The sequence below is a fragment of the Tilletiopsis washingtonensis genome (genome assembly GCF_003144115.1).
Source record: "Tilletiopsis washingtonensis strain MCA 4186 unplaced genomic scaffold FA09scaffold_8, whole genome shotgun sequence".
In the NCBI taxonomy this organism is placed as follows: domain Eukaryota; kingdom Fungi; phylum Basidiomycota; class Exobasidiomycetes; order Entylomatales; genus Tilletiopsis; species Tilletiopsis washingtonensis.
In genome coordinates, this window is record NW_020312005.1 from 590,460 (window position 1) to 606,327 (window position 15,868).

At 67.9% G+C, this 15,868-nt stretch overlaps 7 protein-coding genes across 7 annotated transcripts; 5 read left to right on the top strand and 2 right to left on the bottom strand.

Moving 5' to 3' along the window:
• The first annotated feature begins 172 nt into the window (after positions 1 to 172).
• FA09DRAFT_329361 (hypothetical protein) lies at positions 173 to 2,068 on the top strand. The gene is made up of 3 exons (XM_025742149.1): positions 173 to 711; positions 860 to 1,140; positions 1,198 to 2,068. Exons 1-3 carry the CDS (start codon positions 366 to 368, stop codon positions 1,657 to 1,659), a joined length of 1,089 nt encoding a protein of 362 aa, XP_025599158.1. The 5' UTR covers positions 173 to 365; the 3' UTR covers positions 1,660 to 2,068.
• Positions 1,936 to 4,344, bottom strand: FA09DRAFT_329362 (hypothetical protein). The gene is made up of 5 exons (XM_025742150.1): positions 3,584 to 4,344; positions 2,742 to 3,447; positions 2,481 to 2,685; positions 2,148 to 2,423; positions 1,936 to 2,094 (listed from the first exon to the last, which is right to left on the bottom strand). Exons 1-5 carry the CDS (start codon positions 4,335 to 4,337, stop codon positions 1,963 to 1,965), a joined length of 2,073 nt encoding a protein of 690 aa, XP_025599159.1. The 5' UTR covers positions 4,338 to 4,344; the 3' UTR covers positions 1,936 to 1,962.
• Positions 4,345 to 4,414: 70 nt separating this feature from the next.
• FA09DRAFT_345764 (proline iminopeptidase) lies at positions 4,415 to 5,561 on the top strand. Its single transcript, XM_025744711.1, has 2 exons — positions 4,415 to 5,103; positions 5,161 to 5,561. Exons 1-2 carry the CDS (start codon positions 4,563 to 4,565, stop codon positions 5,517 to 5,519), a joined length of 900 nt encoding a protein of 299 aa, XP_025599160.1. The 5' UTR covers positions 4,415 to 4,562; the 3' UTR covers positions 5,520 to 5,561.
• Positions 5,562 to 6,087: 526 nt separating this feature from the next.
• Positions 6,088 to 10,086, top strand: FA09DRAFT_257942 (hypothetical protein). The gene is made up of 2 exons (XM_025739724.1): positions 6,088 to 6,192; positions 6,337 to 10,086. Exon 2 carries the CDS (start codon positions 6,377 to 6,379, stop codon positions 10,013 to 10,015), a length of 3,639 nt encoding a protein of 1,212 aa, XP_025599161.1. The 5' UTR covers positions 6,088 to 6,192; positions 6,337 to 6,376; the 3' UTR covers positions 10,016 to 10,086.
• A 485-nt stretch (positions 10,087 to 10,571) lies between these two features.
• Positions 10,572 to 11,433, top strand: FA09DRAFT_296429 (SET domain-containing protein; the record flags this gene model as incomplete). Its single annotated transcript, XM_025740166.1, has 3 exons — positions 10,572 to 11,039; positions 11,093 to 11,179; positions 11,245 to 11,433. 3 exons carry the CDS (start codon positions 10,572 to 10,574, stop codon positions 11,431 to 11,433), a joined length of 744 nt encoding a protein of 247 aa, XP_025599162.1.
• A 174-nt stretch (positions 11,434 to 11,607) lies between these two features.
• FA09DRAFT_317694 (transaldolase) lies at positions 11,608 to 13,267 on the bottom strand. The gene is made up of 6 exons (XM_025740885.1): positions 13,170 to 13,267; positions 13,006 to 13,073; positions 12,496 to 12,857; positions 12,096 to 12,349; positions 11,745 to 11,961; positions 11,608 to 11,680 (listed from the first exon to the last, which is right to left on the bottom strand). Exons 1-6 carry the CDS (start codon positions 13,207 to 13,209, stop codon positions 11,650 to 11,652), a joined length of 972 nt encoding a protein of 323 aa, XP_025599163.1. The 5' UTR covers positions 13,210 to 13,267; the 3' UTR covers positions 11,608 to 11,649.
• A 769-nt stretch (positions 13,268 to 14,036) lies between these two features.
• Positions 14,037 to 15,686, top strand: FA09DRAFT_345766 (hypothetical protein; the record flags this gene model as incomplete). Its single annotated transcript, XM_025744712.1, has 8 exons — positions 14,037 to 14,221; positions 14,276 to 14,548; positions 14,606 to 14,655; positions 14,713 to 14,813; positions 14,875 to 14,904; positions 14,958 to 15,202; positions 15,270 to 15,408; positions 15,439 to 15,686. The coding sequence occupies exons 1-8, from the start codon at positions 14,078 to 14,080 to the stop codon at positions 15,684 to 15,686; spliced, it is 1,230 nt and encodes a 409-aa protein (XP_025599164.1). The 5' UTR covers positions 14,037 to 14,077.
• Positions 15,687 to 15,868: the final 182 nt, after the last annotated feature.

Consider the following 15,868-nt stretch of genomic DNA (forward strand, 5'->3'; position numbering starts at 1 on the left):
ACGCGGACACAGGCGAGGTGCCCGCTGACGCCTCGCTTGTCCTCGCGCTGTGCCAAGGCTGCTGGCACGCGCGGGCGGCGGGCGGCGCGCGTCTGTTGCGCTGCGGGCGGCGGCGCCTCCTCGCCTCGCCCGCTGCCAGCCTGCTGCGCCGGCGGCCACCTGGCGCCCCTCTCCTCATCACCTCAACCCCCTGTCCCTCGCCCTCCTTCCGCATACAACAGCACTGCTCGACGCAGCGTCTCTCTTTTCCACCTCCATCGCCACATCCACTCCACCCCGACGCCCTTGAAGGACCGCCGCACCTCCCATCTCACTCTCACTTCACTCCTCACGACCCACATCCACCCTCACACTCCCTGCACACCATGAAGTTCTCTGCCCTCGTCTCGCTCGCCGTCGTGGCCATGGGCGCCTCCAGCGCCCTCGGCTCGCTCTACGACGCCGACGCACTGCCCAACGGCGTCGCCCTGCCGCGCCGCTCGCGCCACCCGCTCAGCGAGCAGCGCCGCCGCGCCCTCGTCGACACGTACTACGCGCAGCACCCCGAGGAGGCGCGCCGCGACCTCGCTGACGCCGACGCCGACGCCGAGATCGAGAAGCGCGGCAGCACCAAGAGCTGCAAGGCAAAGACGAACAAGTCAAAGAACAAGAAGTCGCAGGCGGCCAAGAAGGCGGCGGAGCAGGCCTCCGCCAAGACTGACACCAAGGCCGGTGAGTGGTGCGGACGGCGACGGCTGCTCGGCGCAGTGCGGTGATGCGATGATGGATGCACGCGGCGCCTGGCGCTGCAGGCCTGGATGGACGCGCTCTGTGGCTGCGCACCTCGCTTGTCAACGGTCACTCACCCGTCTGCCCACAGTCAAGAAGCAGAAGACCGAGCACAAGACGGAGCAGAAGTCGCAGAAGACCGAGGAGAAGTCGACCTCGTCGTCGTCGTCGTCGAACAACGACGCGTCGGGCAGCAAGGGCCTCTTCGGCATGCGCTTCGCCGGCCAGTGCACCGACCCGGGCGCGTCGGACGAGTACCCCAACGGCAACATCAACTTCCTCAACTGCGGCGTCTCGAAGCAGAACCCCAACTCCAAGTGGAAGGCGCCCAACGTCAAGCTCAGCGACCTGCGCGTCATCTCCGCCCACCAGGTGCGTGCCGCGCACATGTCCCTGCCATGCGCATTCACTCACCAGACCCCACCACAGGCCGCCCAGTCGGCGACGTTCAAGCCGTGCGCCAAGTACGAGGGCGCCTTCAGCGCCGCCGAGAAGGCCACGGGCGTGCCGGCCGTGCTGCTCATGTCGTTTGCGATGCAGGAGAGCACGTGCAACCCGTCGGTGACGGGCGGCAACGGCGAGATCGGCATGATGCAGCTCACGCCCGACAAGTGCGGCGGCATCAACTGCTGGGACGCGGCGACGAACATCATGACGGGCGCCAAGTACTTCAAGACGGAGTACGACAACCGCGGACAGAACGTGCTCGCCGCCGCCGGCGCCTACAACGGCTGGCAGGACGGGCAGCTGAGCTACAACTCGGCGACGAACAAGCAGTGGGGCTGCAACGCGCAGAACAACCTCGACTACCTCAACCAGCTCTTCAACGGCTGGTGCCAGGGCAAGACGGGCTACGACCTCAAGGTGTACAACAACCTCGGCTCGTGCTGAGCGTCTCGTCGCCGCCGTCTCGTGTTCTGTCCGCGCATGATGCTGTGCATCTGCAGTCGCCGCCCGCCGCTTCGTCCTTCTCGTGCCTCGCCGGACCGTTCTCTCTTCCTATTGTCCCGACGCCCTGCGCTCGGCTGTGCCGAGCTGCTCGTCTCGCTCTCTCTCGACCCGACCGCATACACTCATGACCCCTCTCTCCGCACACACTCCACCACCTCCCGCAATACGACCTGGACCGCGCCGCGCGTTGATCGCTGCGGCGCGTCGCGTTGCACACACATTGCGTCTGACTGCGTGATAGCATTACACGCCGTACGAGCGCACCGGGCTGTAGCGGAACGCCTTGTCGTGCTTCTGCGGGATGGTGCAGACGGCGCGCGTCTGCAGGTTGACCGACTCGTAGTCGAGCATCTCGAGCTTGTTCCAGCGGCCGCGCTGAAGGAGGCAGTCAGCGCATGCTCGCTCGCGGGGCCACGGACATGCCTCACCGCCGTCTGCTTGAGCGCAAAGACCATGCGAAAGGCGTACTTCTCCATGCTGCGGTCCTTGAGGTCCTCGATGAGCACCTTGGGGCCCGGCGCGCGGCCGTAGAACTCGTCGTCGGCCAGGCCGAGCGGCTCGAGCGACCAGCGACCGATGGCGAAGCCCTTGGCGCGCAAGCCGGGCTCCATTGTCCGCACCGTGTCGGCCGGCACGTCGGTGGTGAGGAGCGAGAGGGCGCGCCCGTCGGGGAGGAAGCGCAGCGAGCGGTAGAACTCGACGACCTGAGCGCGAGGGTGTGAGTCGCGTGTCGAGAGAGGCGGCACGGCTTAAAGACTCACATGCACGACCTGCACCCAGCGATTGTCGGGATGCATGCCTTGCCGCGTATAGTGGCAGGCGGCGATGTAGCAGCCATTCAGCCGCAGGCGGGGCTGCGCAACGAAGACATCGCGCCAATGCGAGAGCGCCAGCAGCTGCGGCAGCGTCTCGAACGGAATCTCTGGCGGCAGCTGCGGCACGAAGAACGTGTCCCGCGCGACGTCTCTGCACAAGCTCTGTCAGCACGGAAGATGACTAGCTTGCCAGTACACACCACTCACCGCCAGATGCTCCACGCTGCAGTCAAGCGGCGAAATGTGACGCACGTCCGGCCGGCGGTCTCGAGACTCATCCAGTCTGGACCCGCCAGCACGACGCCGATGCCTCTGCGACTCGGCGGCTCGCCTGGCGGCACGGGCGCGATGCGGGCGCCGCGCTTGCCGCGCGGAGCGGCGAGGTGCGAGAAGATGAGCAGCAGTACCTCGTCCGGGAGCACATCGAGCAAGACCGGCTGCTCCTCGTCTTCTGGCGTGAAGCGGGCTCGCAAGGCTGCATGCTCGGCAGAGGCCGCTGGCATGGCTCGGCTTGCTTCCGCATCGTCGGATGGCACGGCAAGTGCCAGCTTGGAGAGGAGCTCTGCGAGATCAGGCTGGTCGTCGGGCAGAATAGCAGCCATCGGAGCGGGCGGCGCAGCGGCAGGCGCAACAAGCGGCAGACGCTTGCCCACTGCACCGCTCTGCACCGGTGCAGCATGGTTCTGAGCGCGAGGCACGTCAGGCGAGGTGCGGGTGGCGCTGCGTGTGGCGTCCGACGGGGACGTCTCAAGCGCGGAGCAGACCGCAGAGACGACTTCCTCCGTCGAGAGCAGGGGATCGATCGGCTGATCGGGATCGTCGGCGGGCCGCGAGGAGAGCAGGATCACCGCGCGCTGGTACAGCCGGTCTGAAGCCTCGTAGAGCCGAAAGGCTCGGCGGTAGAACTGGATCGCTGTGCGAGAGTCGTGTCAGCCTTCACGCAAGTCGACGAGAACGCCATCTCCAGCTCAGGACGTGGCGCTGCGCAGCACTTGGAGGCAGTCTGTCCCGAGCGAGCACCTTCCCCGCTGTCTCGTCGTCTGACTCACCTTCGTCTGTATCGCCTCTCCGCTCTGCGCCCACGCCACGCGCGTACAGTCTCACGCCCTCCTCCATCTCTCTCCGGCCCTTCTCGCTCTCCAGCACCTTGGCGTCGGCCTTTGCGTGTTCACGCGCCCGAGCTGCGCGAGCTGCGAGGAGCTCGGGCGCCAATGCTGGAGCCGGCAGTGGCGGCAGCAGCGCCTCTGCCAGAGCTCGGTCGGGCAGGGTGCGTGGTCGCTGCGGCGAAGAGGGTCCAGCTGTCGGCCACACGTGCGAGTGAGGCTGCTCATCGTCTGCTGCTGCGTTTTCCTCGTCATCGCTCGCAGTCTCGTGCTCTTCTGTGCGGCTGAGCGGCGCTGAGGCGCTGCTGTCTGCCGGCAGCGGCGGCGGCACAGGCGGCGGTTGCGAGGGCGCCGTTGCGGTGGCGCGCTTGCGCTCGCTGACTTCTGACTGCCATGCGCGACGGAAGGCCTCTAGCTCGTCCGTCGTCGGTGCGGCAGTGCTTGTTGCTGGAGCGGAAGGCGCATCACTGTCGCTGAGTGCGGGAGCACCCTGCGGCGGACGCAATGACCCAGGCGAGGCGGCGCGTGAGAGCTCCTCGGGCGTTTCGACGTCCGGCGTGCTAGGAGGCGAGCTGGACGAGAGCCCGCTTGTCTGACCGCCAGTGCGGGACGAGGATGGCTCAGCGAGCGAGTCTGTGTGCGGCGGTCGCTCCTCCATGCCGGGCGCGGTTACGAGTGAGGGAGTCCGGGGCGGGTGCATGTGGAGCAGACGCAGGTGCGGCCAACGTGCAGCGGCGGTGCGGCGGCGGCGTCAGCGCCGAAGCCACGCGCCGCCAACTCCGCTTCCCTCTGACCCCACGTAGGACGGGGCTGATTAGATTGGCCTGCGCCGTTCGCCTCGCCGTCCCTCAAGACAAGCACACGGTCGACGATTCCGCCGCTTCAACTTCATCCCACACCACCACGCCCGCTCCGTGCCGCCAAGATGGCTCGCGTCATTGAAGGACAAGCGCCGTTCCAGGACGGCTTCACCTGGTATCGTCTCGTCGAGCCCGACACTCCCAGCTCTGCGCTGCCGCTCGTCGTGCTCCACGGCGGACCCGGCATGGCGTCCAACTACCTGCACAACCTCGCCGAGCTGGCCGACGAGACGGGGCGCGCCGTGGTGCTGTACGACCAGTTTGGCTGCGGACGCTCCACGCATCGCCCCGAGGCGCCGACGGACTTCTGGGGCGTGCAGCTGTTCGTCGACGAGCATCACAGTCTGATGAGGCACCTCGGCATCGAGAAGTATCATCTCCTAGGCCAGTCGTGGGGCGGCATGCTTGCCGCTGAGCTGGCAGTGCGCGGCCTGCGCCCGGCATCCCTCGCCATCTGCAACAGCCCGGCGTCGATGGAGCTCTGGCTCAAGGGCGCGGCAGACCTGCGGGCCCAGCTGCCGAAGGAGACTCGCGAGGCGCTGGACAAGCACGAGAAGGCAGGCACGCACGAGGACCCCGAGTACCTCGCTGCCACGCACGAGTTCTGTGAGATTGCTGCGTGGTGCATCGCATATCGCCTTGCTGACGCTGCCCTCCACCCAGACATCCGCCATGTCGTGCGTCAAGACCCGTTCCCGCAAGACTTCCAGGACTCGGAGGCGCAGTGCGCCGCCGACCCGACGGTCTACCGCACGCTCAACGGGCCCAACGAGTTCCACGTCGTCGGCACGTTCAAGGACTGGACGATCACCGAGCGGCTGGCGCAGATCAAGGACGTGCCGACGCTCGTCGCCGCCGGCGAGCACGACGAGGCGACACCCATCACCTGGCAGCCGTTCGTCGATGGCATCGCTGGTGCCACGAGCCACGTGTTTGAGGGCTGCTCGCACTGCTGCCACCTCGAACAGCCGGAGGAGTTCAGACGTGTCATTGGCGCCTTTCTGCAGCAGCACGATGCCTGAGCGAGGCAATGGAGTGGCTAATGATGATGCATGAGCTGAGCTGGGCCGTGATGTGTGAGGAGGTGACTGCGGCCGCTGAGGATGTTGTGGTCATGGCGGGACGGAGAGGGCGAGCGAGGCGCGTCGCGCTCGAGGCGCGTCCGAGCGCCGGCGTGCCTCGCGGGCACATGAGCAGTGTCCACGGTGCAGCGCGGGTCTCTCGCACGAGCAGCGAGCAATACAGGCCGGGCACGCGAGCAGTGTGTGCGGCGCGGCGCGGTGAAGTGCCGCGCGAGCTCAGCAGGCGGCCAGACGACTTTGCTACCCTGCCTCGTCTCCTCTTCATCCACCCTCCACTGCACACGCCGCATACACTCGGCCCAGCGGCGATCGTCTCGCAGCCTCAGCGCTGCGCATACTGCCCCGACGCCCGGCAGCACTGACGCTCTCTGGCTCGCCTACCGCGCTCCAGCTCGCCGACTTCTCCGCACCTCGCACCGCACGGACAGGCCCGCTCGACGCTGTGCTGCTCCGCTCCAGCTGGTTGCGTGCCCCGCACGTCTTCCTTTTCCCGTCTGCCATACCCCGTCACCTACATCTACTGCGATCATACTGCTGGCGCCGCTACACAAGTGCTCTCGCCGCCGACCGAGCCCTGATACCACAGTCAAGGCGCCCTAGTCTTCCCGCCAGTGTGAGTGGAGCAGCTCGTGAGCCATTGTCTTCGCGGCATCGGCAGGCTGCAGCCAGATCGCAAGCGACCCGAGCAATCACACTGCCTTCGCCTGCGCCCGTCAGAGCCTTTGCTGACGCTCATCTCGCGCCCTCTCCCAGCCAGCAAGCATCCTGCGCCCCGCCTGCAGCCGGAGCGGCGAGCCATGAGCTCATGGCCCGCACGCAGCTCCTCCAGCGGCTCGTCGCGCGCTCGCGGCGGGCGTAAGAGCAACACCGGCGACGTCGACTCGTACCGTCCCGGCGGGCCCGGGCCTTCGGCGAACGGCTGGCCCGCGGCTTCGGGCAGCGGCAGCCGCGACGAGCGCAGTCCGCGCGGCGCACCCATGCCAAAGGACAACGGCTGGGGCCCGCGCGCCTCGGCTGTGGCTCGAGATGAGCCTTCTCATCCTGCTGCTCCTGCTGTCCCGCTCCGCCGGCCGACCTCGCCGCTTGTCCGACCAGCGCGCGCCGCAAGCTCGAACGGCGCTCGCGAGGGCAGCCCCGAGGAAGGCGAGCTCTCCGACGCCGATTCGGACGGCGCAGGGCCGGGACCCGCCCCACGAAGCCGCAGCCGCGACGGCTCTGAGCTCAGACGACACGCCGAGCCATCAGGCTGGGAGCGCCGCGAGCCCTCCACATTGGCGGAGTACGACGAGCGCAGCGGCGACGCTGGCTCACAGCCGCGCAAGAGCCGCAAGCGTGGCGGTGCGCGTCGCAAGCGACGGCAGAGCCCGGTGTTGCCCGCTGATCGAGACGGCGGCTGGCCGTCGCGACAGCCCGAGCGAGACAGCTTCAGCGAGCAACGGTCGGCAGAGCGAGCGCCGGCGAATCGCTGGCCTGCCCGCTCCGCCTCGCCTGGTCCCTCGCGGCTTGATCCTCCAGCATCTGCGGATCGCGATGCGAGGATGGCAGACCGGACCGAGGTGTTGCCTGCGGAAGCCGAGCCACGATCCTCGCCGGTGCCCTCTGCGCCACAAGCTGAGTCTTCCCGTGCACCATTCGAGAAGCATGATGAGGCCGCGCACGTGGCTCCTCCGCCGCAGGACCCGCCAGCTCGTGAGGTGCCAGCCGAGCCCAGGCCAGCCGAGTTTCTCGAGCCTCGGTCTGAGTCGGCAGTGCCACGCTGGCCCCGGCGCGAAAGCGCAGGCGCCGATTCGCGCGAGGCGTCAGAGAGCCCCGCTGTGCGGACGCCCACGCCAGTGCGGCCAGAGCCGCCGCAACCTCGCTCTCCGCCTCGCTCGCAGTACGTGCCGCCGCCGCGAGCAGACGTTCAGCCTCTCGAGCCGCGAGCTTCCTTCGTGCCGCCGCCGCGGTCAGAGCTTCCTCCTGTGGAGCCGCGACAAGCATTTGTGCCACCGCCGCGGCCCGAGGTGCCTCCTCTACAGCCACGAGCCTCGCTCGTGCCGCCGGCAAGGGCAGACATCGCTCCTCGCCCTCCATTCTCGCCGGTGACAGCCGTGCGGTCGCCTCTGTCCGCGACTGCCACGCCGCCTCGGGGACCCGGAGCGATGTCGCCGCCGAACTCGGCCGCCTCAGGTTCGACGCCGCCGACTGGGCCGCGCCAGATGTCGCGGCCAGCAGCGCAGCAGCCTCCGCCCTCGGCGCCCACCGGCCCTCGTGCGCAATTCGCAGCTGCACGCTTTGGCGCGCCCGCTCCGCCAAAGCAGCCTAGTGCTATGCGCACTCCCAGCGGTCCTCGGGCGTTCATGCGCGTAGAGCAGCCCGCTGCGAGCCCGCCGAAGCCGGGTGCGCCGCCTCCGCCTCCGCCGCCAGCCGCTCTGCCACCGCCGCCTCCGCCCTCACCTCCTCCGCCGCCGCCTCCACCGGCCGAAGAAGATGACGTCTCGGTTCCACCTCCGCCGCCGCCGCCCGGCTCGCCTCCGCCTCCGCCTGCTGAGGTCGAGGAGCCAGCGCCAGCTTCGCCTCCGCCGCCGACGCTGTCCTTTGGACACGTCCTGCTGCCGCACGAGCTGCCGCTCGAGCCCTCGAGCTCGCAGCGCGGCTTCAAGACGGTGTATGATCCGAATCTGGACCGCGGCAGCGCAAAGGGCAAGGAAGCGGTGCGCCGCTACCAGACCCAGGAGGACATGGCGGCGGTGTCAGTGGACCCGAGAAAGTCGCTGCCGCCGGTCAAGCATGGGAGGGGTGCGGTGCGCACGCAGTTGGCGTATCCTGTATGGGAGGTGAGTGTTTCCCGAGGAGCCGGGCCGGGCGAAGGTGGAGGAGCGTTGCCAATGGAGAGCGTGTGTGGTGGAGCTGTGCGGGCTGGATTAGATGTCGGACTGGGCGTCTTGCTGACGCGGTGTGCCTCTGCAGTGGGATGGCAACTCGGTGGGCCCGCGACCGCCGCCGCCTCCTCGGTCGCTGCTCGTGACGGGCCTATCGCCTCTCACGCTGCGCGGCCAGGTCGACAATTTCTTCATGGCGTTTGGGCGCATCCGCGAGACGGAGCTCAAGACGGACCCGCGTACGAGCCAGAGCCTGGGCATCTACCACATCGAGTTTGCGCACGACTACGACGAGGACGGCAAGCCGACGCAGTCGCGCAACCCGCAGCGCGGCGACGAGGTGGCACGCAAGGCCATGACGCAGAGCAACGGACAGCGCATCATGAGCGACGTCATCACCGTCGTGCTCGACGACCTCGAGCGCTCGAAGTACGTGCGTGCGTACCGCGAGCTGCTGGCCAAGCGCTACCCGCCACGCACGGCGAAGCCGCCCGCGAGCGTCACGCCGAGCGGGCCGAAAGCGGGCTTGCTCGCTGGCGCCGGCAGTGCCATCTCTCCGAATGGCCAGCTCGGCGCAGCGGCATCTGGCAGCGCCTCGCCGATGGCGCCGCCTACCGCTCCGCGCGGCCCGCGCAATCAGCGGCCGATGGGCCCGGGCGTCAACATGCCGCTCGGCCCACGTGGGCAGATGTACGGGCGAGGCTTCGTGTCGCCTGCGACTGCGTCACCCATGGGCCACACGCCGCCGAGCAGCGGCCACGGCTATTCGTCGCCAGCCTCGCAGGACGCCGCGAAGGGCTCAGGCCTCGAGCCTCGCGAAGAAGACGACATGGATCTCGGCTCGGACAACGAGGACGACTACCGCCCGAAGCCACTGGCCGTCTTCTACGGCAGACGCGGGCGTGGCGTGCTTGGCGTGCCTGGCGCACCGACTGGCCCGCGCAATGGCATGCAGCGATTGCCGGCCGGCCGCGCCGCTGTGGCTGCGTTCAACGGAGCTGCTCCACGGGTGACGACTGCCGCGGCGGAAGAGCCCGACACGATCATGGACAAGCTGGCGGTCATGCAGCGTCTCGACGACCAGAAGTTCCCGTACGCCGTCGTACCGCACGTGCCGGGCGTCAACGCGCCGAAGCTACGCATGCACTTCGCCGCCTTTGGCGTGTGCGAGGTGCTCAGCGACTCGTCGGCCTGGTATGTCACCTTCGACACGGCCGATGGCGCACAGCGCTGCCGCACGGTGCTCGACAAGAAGAAGGTCACGAGCGCCAACATCCAGATCTCGATCGAGGTGCGGATGCCCTTCATCCGCGCCGCGATGCACACCGCCATGACGTGGGCGCCGAAGGAGGCCGACGAGGTCACCTTCACGCCTCTTCGTGCAGAGCAGGGCGCTGCAGGCGCGCGCTTCGGTGCAGGCGCCTTTCGTGGCGCCCGTGGCGGGCGCGGCGGGCGCATCTTCAACGGCGTGGGTGGCCGTCCTGTGCCAGTTGCTGCGCCGCGCGACAACGGCTGGGGCCGCGAGCGCGCCCTCGGCCCCAATGTGGGCGAGCCGCAGGCGCGGTGGGCCGCTGAGCGCGGCGACTATCGCATCGAACCGGTGCGACAGCCGCGCGTGGCGGACCCAAGCCTCGATGTGCGCAAGGAGAGACGCCGAGAGTCGCAGCGGGCCGAGCGCAGCTCGCCAGTCGAGGAGCAACAAGCCAAGCCAGAGACTCACGAGCAGCCGTCGCACCGCGCGCCCGTCTTCACTGACAGCGAGGACGACGAGGTCGTCGCGGTCAAGCCCAAGCGTAGCAAGAAGAAGGCGAGCGCGGCCGTCTTCGAGGAGGTCGTCGTGAAGCACGAGACGCCTGCGCTCGACGAGATCAAGGTCGACGACGAGGCGCCGGCCAAGAAGAGCAAGAAGAAGAGCAAGAAGGCCGCCGTCGCCAAGCCTGTCGTCGAGGAGCCTGCCGAGCCGGACGACGGCGACGACTCCGAGGCGCTGCAGTGGGAGGCGCAGCCGGCCAAGAAGGCCAAGGTCGTCGTCAAGCCCGCGCGGCCGCGCAGCCCGACGCCCGATCCGTTCGAGGCGGGCATCGCCGAGACGCCCGAGGACCTGTACTTCATGCGCCTGGCGCTCGAGCAGATGGCCAAGGGCGAGGCCGTCACGTCGAAGAACCTGCCCGAGGATCTCGAGGCGGATCTGGAGGAGAACGACGACGAGCCGAACAGCTCGGGCTGCGCGCGCACGCAGGGCTTCTTCCTCATCCCGCAGGAGGAGAAGGCGCAGCACCAGCCGGACCGCAACCGCGCCATCGTCGACACTGCCACAGCCGTGGGGCTGGCGTCGGCGCGCGACAACCGCGCCGACTCGCGGCGCTTCGTGCAGGGCATTGAGCAGCACAAGAAGGACACGGCCAGCGACACGGACATCCTCAAGTTCAACCAGCTGCGCACGCGCAAGAAGCAGCTCAAGTTCGCCAAGTCGCCCATCCACGACTGGGGCCTGTACGCCATGGAGCTCATCCCCGCGGGCGACATGGTCATTGAGTACGTCGGCGAGGTGGTGCGGCAGCAGATTGCCGACGAGCGCGAGAAGGCCTACGAGCGGCAGGTGAGTGGGGTGTGCAGTGCGGTCTGCTGCTGCGGCTGACGCATGATCCGCAGGGCAACTTCAGCACCTACCTCTTCCGCGTCGACGACGACCTCGTGGTCGATGCGACGCGCAAGGGCAACATTGCACGTCTGATGAACGTGCGTGTGCCCGCCGCATGCCTGCGCGCACCCTCTCACCCGCTCACCGTTCCCTGCCCGCGCAGCACTGCTGCACGCCCAACTGCAACGCCAAGATCCTCACGCTCAACGGCGAGAAGCGCATTGTCCTCTACGCACGCACGACGATCCTGCCGGGGCACGAGCTGACGTACGACTACAAGTTCCAAGGCGGCGACCAGGCCGACGCCATTGCCTGTCTCTGCGGCTCGCCAGGCTGCCGCCGCTATCTGTGATGGCGCCGCACCTGCGCGCCACCCACTGTCCCATTGCCTGCCATGTGCCCGCTGTCATCCTCTCCGTCCCCTCTGTCACTTGTACTCAATCATCACACCTGCAACACGCCTCAAGACATTCCTCAGCGCGCGCCGTCTGATGTTGTCTCAGTAGTCATTAAGCGGCCAAATGGTGTGACAGAAGGGGGATCGCAGGGAGACCAGGGCACGGCGCGCTTAGAGCTTCTTGGCGACGAGGTCCTTGAGGCTGTGGCGGGGGGGAGAAGGGTGAGCAAAGGCATCGCAACTGAGCGCACGTCAGGGCCACTCACGCCTGGCCGTCCTCGGCGAACTTGGCAATGCCCTCGTACAGCTTCGTCGACGCCATGGCGTCCTTGGCGAGCTCGAAGAGGAAGTCGCCCTGGTTGTCGACGAACGAGACCTTGGCCTGCGGGTCCTCCGACTTGGCCTTCTCGGGCGAGAGCTTGCGCTCGAGCGAGCCCGACTCGTTCTTCAGCTGCTCCAGCAGCGCCGGAGCGATGGTGAGGACTAGACAGAGGGTCAGCATGGGAGTTCTGCGGGGCTGGCGCGGTGGCGTGGCGGCCCAGGGCAGTGCGCGTCCGTCTGCTGCGCCGCTCCACCTCCCGCCACCTCCACATGCACCCGCTTGCTGCGCAACTCACAGTCGCAGCCGGCGAGCTCCTTGATCTCGCCGATGTTGCGGAACGAGGCGCCCATGACGATGGTGTTGTAGCCGTGCTGCTTGTAGTAGTTGTAGATCTTCTGCACCGACACGACACCGGGGTCCTCGTGCGACGCGTACTCCTTGCCCGTCTGCTTCTTGTAGTAGTCGAGGATGCGGCCGACGAAGGGCGAGATGAGCGTGACGCCGGCCTCGGCGCATGCAACGGCCTGGCCGAAGCCGAAGAGGAGCGTGCTGAGCGGAGGAGAGGGTGTGAGTGCGGTGCAAGGTGGCGCGTGCACGCGCGCGCATGAACCTCGCGCGCGCGCGCGTATCGCTCATGCGCGCGCAGGCCAGGAAGGGTCCACTCGCGCCCACCTCAACTGCACTACGCCACTCACAGGTTGCAGTGGATCTGGCTCTCGGCCTCGAGCTCGCGCGCGGCCTGGATGCCCTCCCACGTCGAGGCGATCTTGATCAGCACGCGGTCCTTGTCGATGCCCTGGTCCTTGTACATCTTGATGAGCTTGTGCGCCTTGGCCTTGGTGGCCTCCTTGTCGAACGACAGGCGCGCGTCAACCTCGGTCGAGACGCGGCCGGGGATGAGCTTCAGGATCTCGACGCCGAACTCGACGAGCAGGCGGTCGCACGCCTCGTCGATCTGCGCCGTCTTGTCGCTGCCGCCCTGCTCCTTGGCGTACTTTGCGGCGACATCGAGGAGGCGCGCGTACTTCTCCTGCTTGATGGCAGCAAGAATGAGAGACTGAGGGAGAAGAGGCGTGAGTATGGGCTGCTGCGACAGATCAAGCTCGGCAAGGCGGTCGGGCATGGCGCTGCGGCGCGCTGCCTGCTCGCTGCAGCGCACGCGCACAGATTGCCGGCCGCTGCTGCGTCTCGCCCGGCGCACTCACGGGGTTGGTGGTGGCGTCCTGCGGCTTGTAGGCGTCGATGGACTCGAAGTCACCGGAGTCGGAGACGACTGCAGCGCGAAGCGCATCAGCGGCAGCTCGGCGGGAAGAACAGCGAGCGCGCCAGTGGAGCCTAGCCAGGGCAGGGTACGAGAGGGGCGACTCACCGGCGGTGTACTGCTTAAGGGCGTCAAGAGCGGTCGACATGGCGGAAGTTGTGCAAAGGGAGGGGTTGGGGTTGCAAGGTGTATGGGTGAGGTGGTGGGCGGGAGCAAGGAGCAGCGGCCGGGCAAGGGCAGCTTTAAGGAAGCTGCGCGAACGAGGCGCGAGCGGTGCGCAACGATTCCCGGCGGCGGCCTATCGGTGCGGCCGCTGGCGGCGTGCACGTCAACGGCGGGTGCAGCGGCGCGATGCGGCAGCGCTGCGCTGCTGGCAGCACTCAGCTGCTGCATGCTGCAGCCGCACGCACGCACGCACGCACGCACGCAGCAAGCAGCGTGCGGCGCTCGGCAGCCTTCGCTGAGGGTGCAGGTGCAGCGAGGACCTTCCGGCAGTGGAGCAGCGGCAGGCCGACAGCACGCCGACGCATCTACGCCGCACCGAGCGTGCTTCGTGCGCGCGCCGCGGCAAACCCTGATGTCTCGCTGGCGCGAGATCAGGGTGCCTGAGCGCCTGCGCTTCGACCGAGCCGAGCCCTCCTCGCACCTTTCTTCCAGCAGCACCTCGGGCACAGCAGCAGCACGAGCGCCATCCCGACCCGATGCAGCTTGGAGTCGGCGCTGCGTTGGGCTGTCGGTGCCGGCGCTCGCTCGAACTTCTCGTTGGCGAGGGGCACGGGGCACCCCAGCGGCAGGCACGCCGGCAGCGGGCAAATGCGCCGTGTAGATCGCCAGCGTCCATGACGCAGCGCCGCAGCTGCCGCGAAACTGAGCGCATCGGCACTCTGTGCAGGCGCGGCCGGCGTCACGTGCGCGCCGAGGCGGTGCACGGCCCACCTCTCGGGCCTTGCTCCACCTCGCACCTGGCTCCTCCTCCCCGGCACCGTCAGCAGGCAGCCTCTCATCACCACGCCGCAATGCCGTCCGAGCTGCTCACCTTCCCGCCGGCGTACTGCGTCGTCGGCGCCTTCCGCCTGGCGCGCGACCCGCTGCTGTGGAAGCCCATGTGGAAGCGCTGCGCCTCGGCCGCCAAGCGGGCCGGGCTGATCGCCGTCATCTGGGTGAGGCGCGGTGCAGCTTCGCCCGACGACGCACCGCTCACAATCGCACCACAGGCAGTGGTGACGTGGCCCGTCCAGCGCTGGTTCGTCGGGTACTTCATGTCCGGCTCGGCGCGCATCAGCGGTCTCTCGAGCGTGTACGGCAGTGTCGTGGGCCGCGCAGACCGCCTCGATGGCGCCAGCGACTCGAGCTTCCTCGGCTTCGCCATGCCGAGTCTGACGACGTTTGCCGCGCTCGTCTTCGTGCTGGGACAGTGCAACTCGATCATGGACTTCTGGCTGCGGCGCAAGCTCAAGGAGTGCAGGAACGAGGCGTATCAGGCTACAGTGCGTGCCGAAGCGGGCGAGCGCTGCGCAGCATGCTTGGCTGACATGCGCGTGCAGGTCAAGTCGCGCGGCAAGGGAGACGAGTGGTGGACGCCGTACTTTGAAGAGTGCGTGCTGCCGTCCGGAAACGACTGGAGCGCCCAGTGCTGACCCTCGCGGGCCAGGTGGGAGGAGCCGCCGCTGGCAAAGGCGCAGAAGGGACAGCAGAAGCAGGCCTTCTACATGAAGCTGGCGTCGCCCGTCATTCGCATCTTTCTGCTCAAGGGTCAGCTTTGCCCTGCGTGCTTTCGTGTCTCTTCAGTTGGCTGACATCACGGCGCCCTCAGTCGTACTGCTGCCGCTCGACTTTGTTCCGTGTAAGCCAGGCTCGCGCATCCAGTCAAGTCTTCGTCTGACACGCCCGCCGCAGTTCTCGGCCTCATCGTCTCCGCTGGCATCCGTTCGCTGTCCATGGGCCGGCAATTGCACTCGGACATGTTTGCGCACAAGCGCATGACGCCTCTGCAGATCGAGCTGTGGATGACCGAGCGGCAGTTCGAGTATCGCATCTTCGGTCTCGCCGCTTCCCTGCTCGAGGCTGTGCCGCTCGCTGGCCTCGCGTTCAGCATCAGCAACCGTGTGGGCGCGGCCATGTACGCTCATGACTTGGAGAAGGTGAGGCGGTGCCGCATAATGAAGCTTCGCTCTGAGCTGCTTTTGACCAGCTCTTTCCTGCCCGCAGCGCCAGCAGTCATTCCGCAGCGGCGAACGCAAGCCATTGCCGCGAGACCAGACGTACAGTCTCGCCGACCCGCGGCGGCCAAGCAGTCCGACATCGTCGCAGCGCGGCAAGCTGCCGTTCGCGCCTCAGGGCGACGACGGTGAGTTGCTCTCACGACCCACCCAAGCAGACAGCCCGCTCACGCCCTGCACCCGCCGACCAGAGTTTGTCATGCCCGGCGCCACGTTCAGCGGCCCCTCGGGACGTGCAGGCCCGCCGCCGGGTTATAGCAAAGAAGATGCGAAGCAGCTGCTGGGCGACTCTGCGGGCGGCCCGAGTGGCAGCCTGGGACTGGCGGATGATGCTCATGCATCGGGGACACAGCGCAGCTCGACGGCGCCGCAGAAGAGAAGAGTGCCGCCGCCGCCGACGAAGTGAGGAGCAATGGCAGCGCATGCGTGATAGCGGCCTCTTCCTAGAACTGCGTGAGAGGAGGAGTCTGACGAGGTCAGGAACGGCGGTGGCAGACGTTGCAGCCAGGAGGAGGAGGGAAGGCAGAGCCGCGGATCTGGCAGGGCAGCTCCGGCGGCGCTAGCCTGCGCCGGCAGCGTGGGAACGGC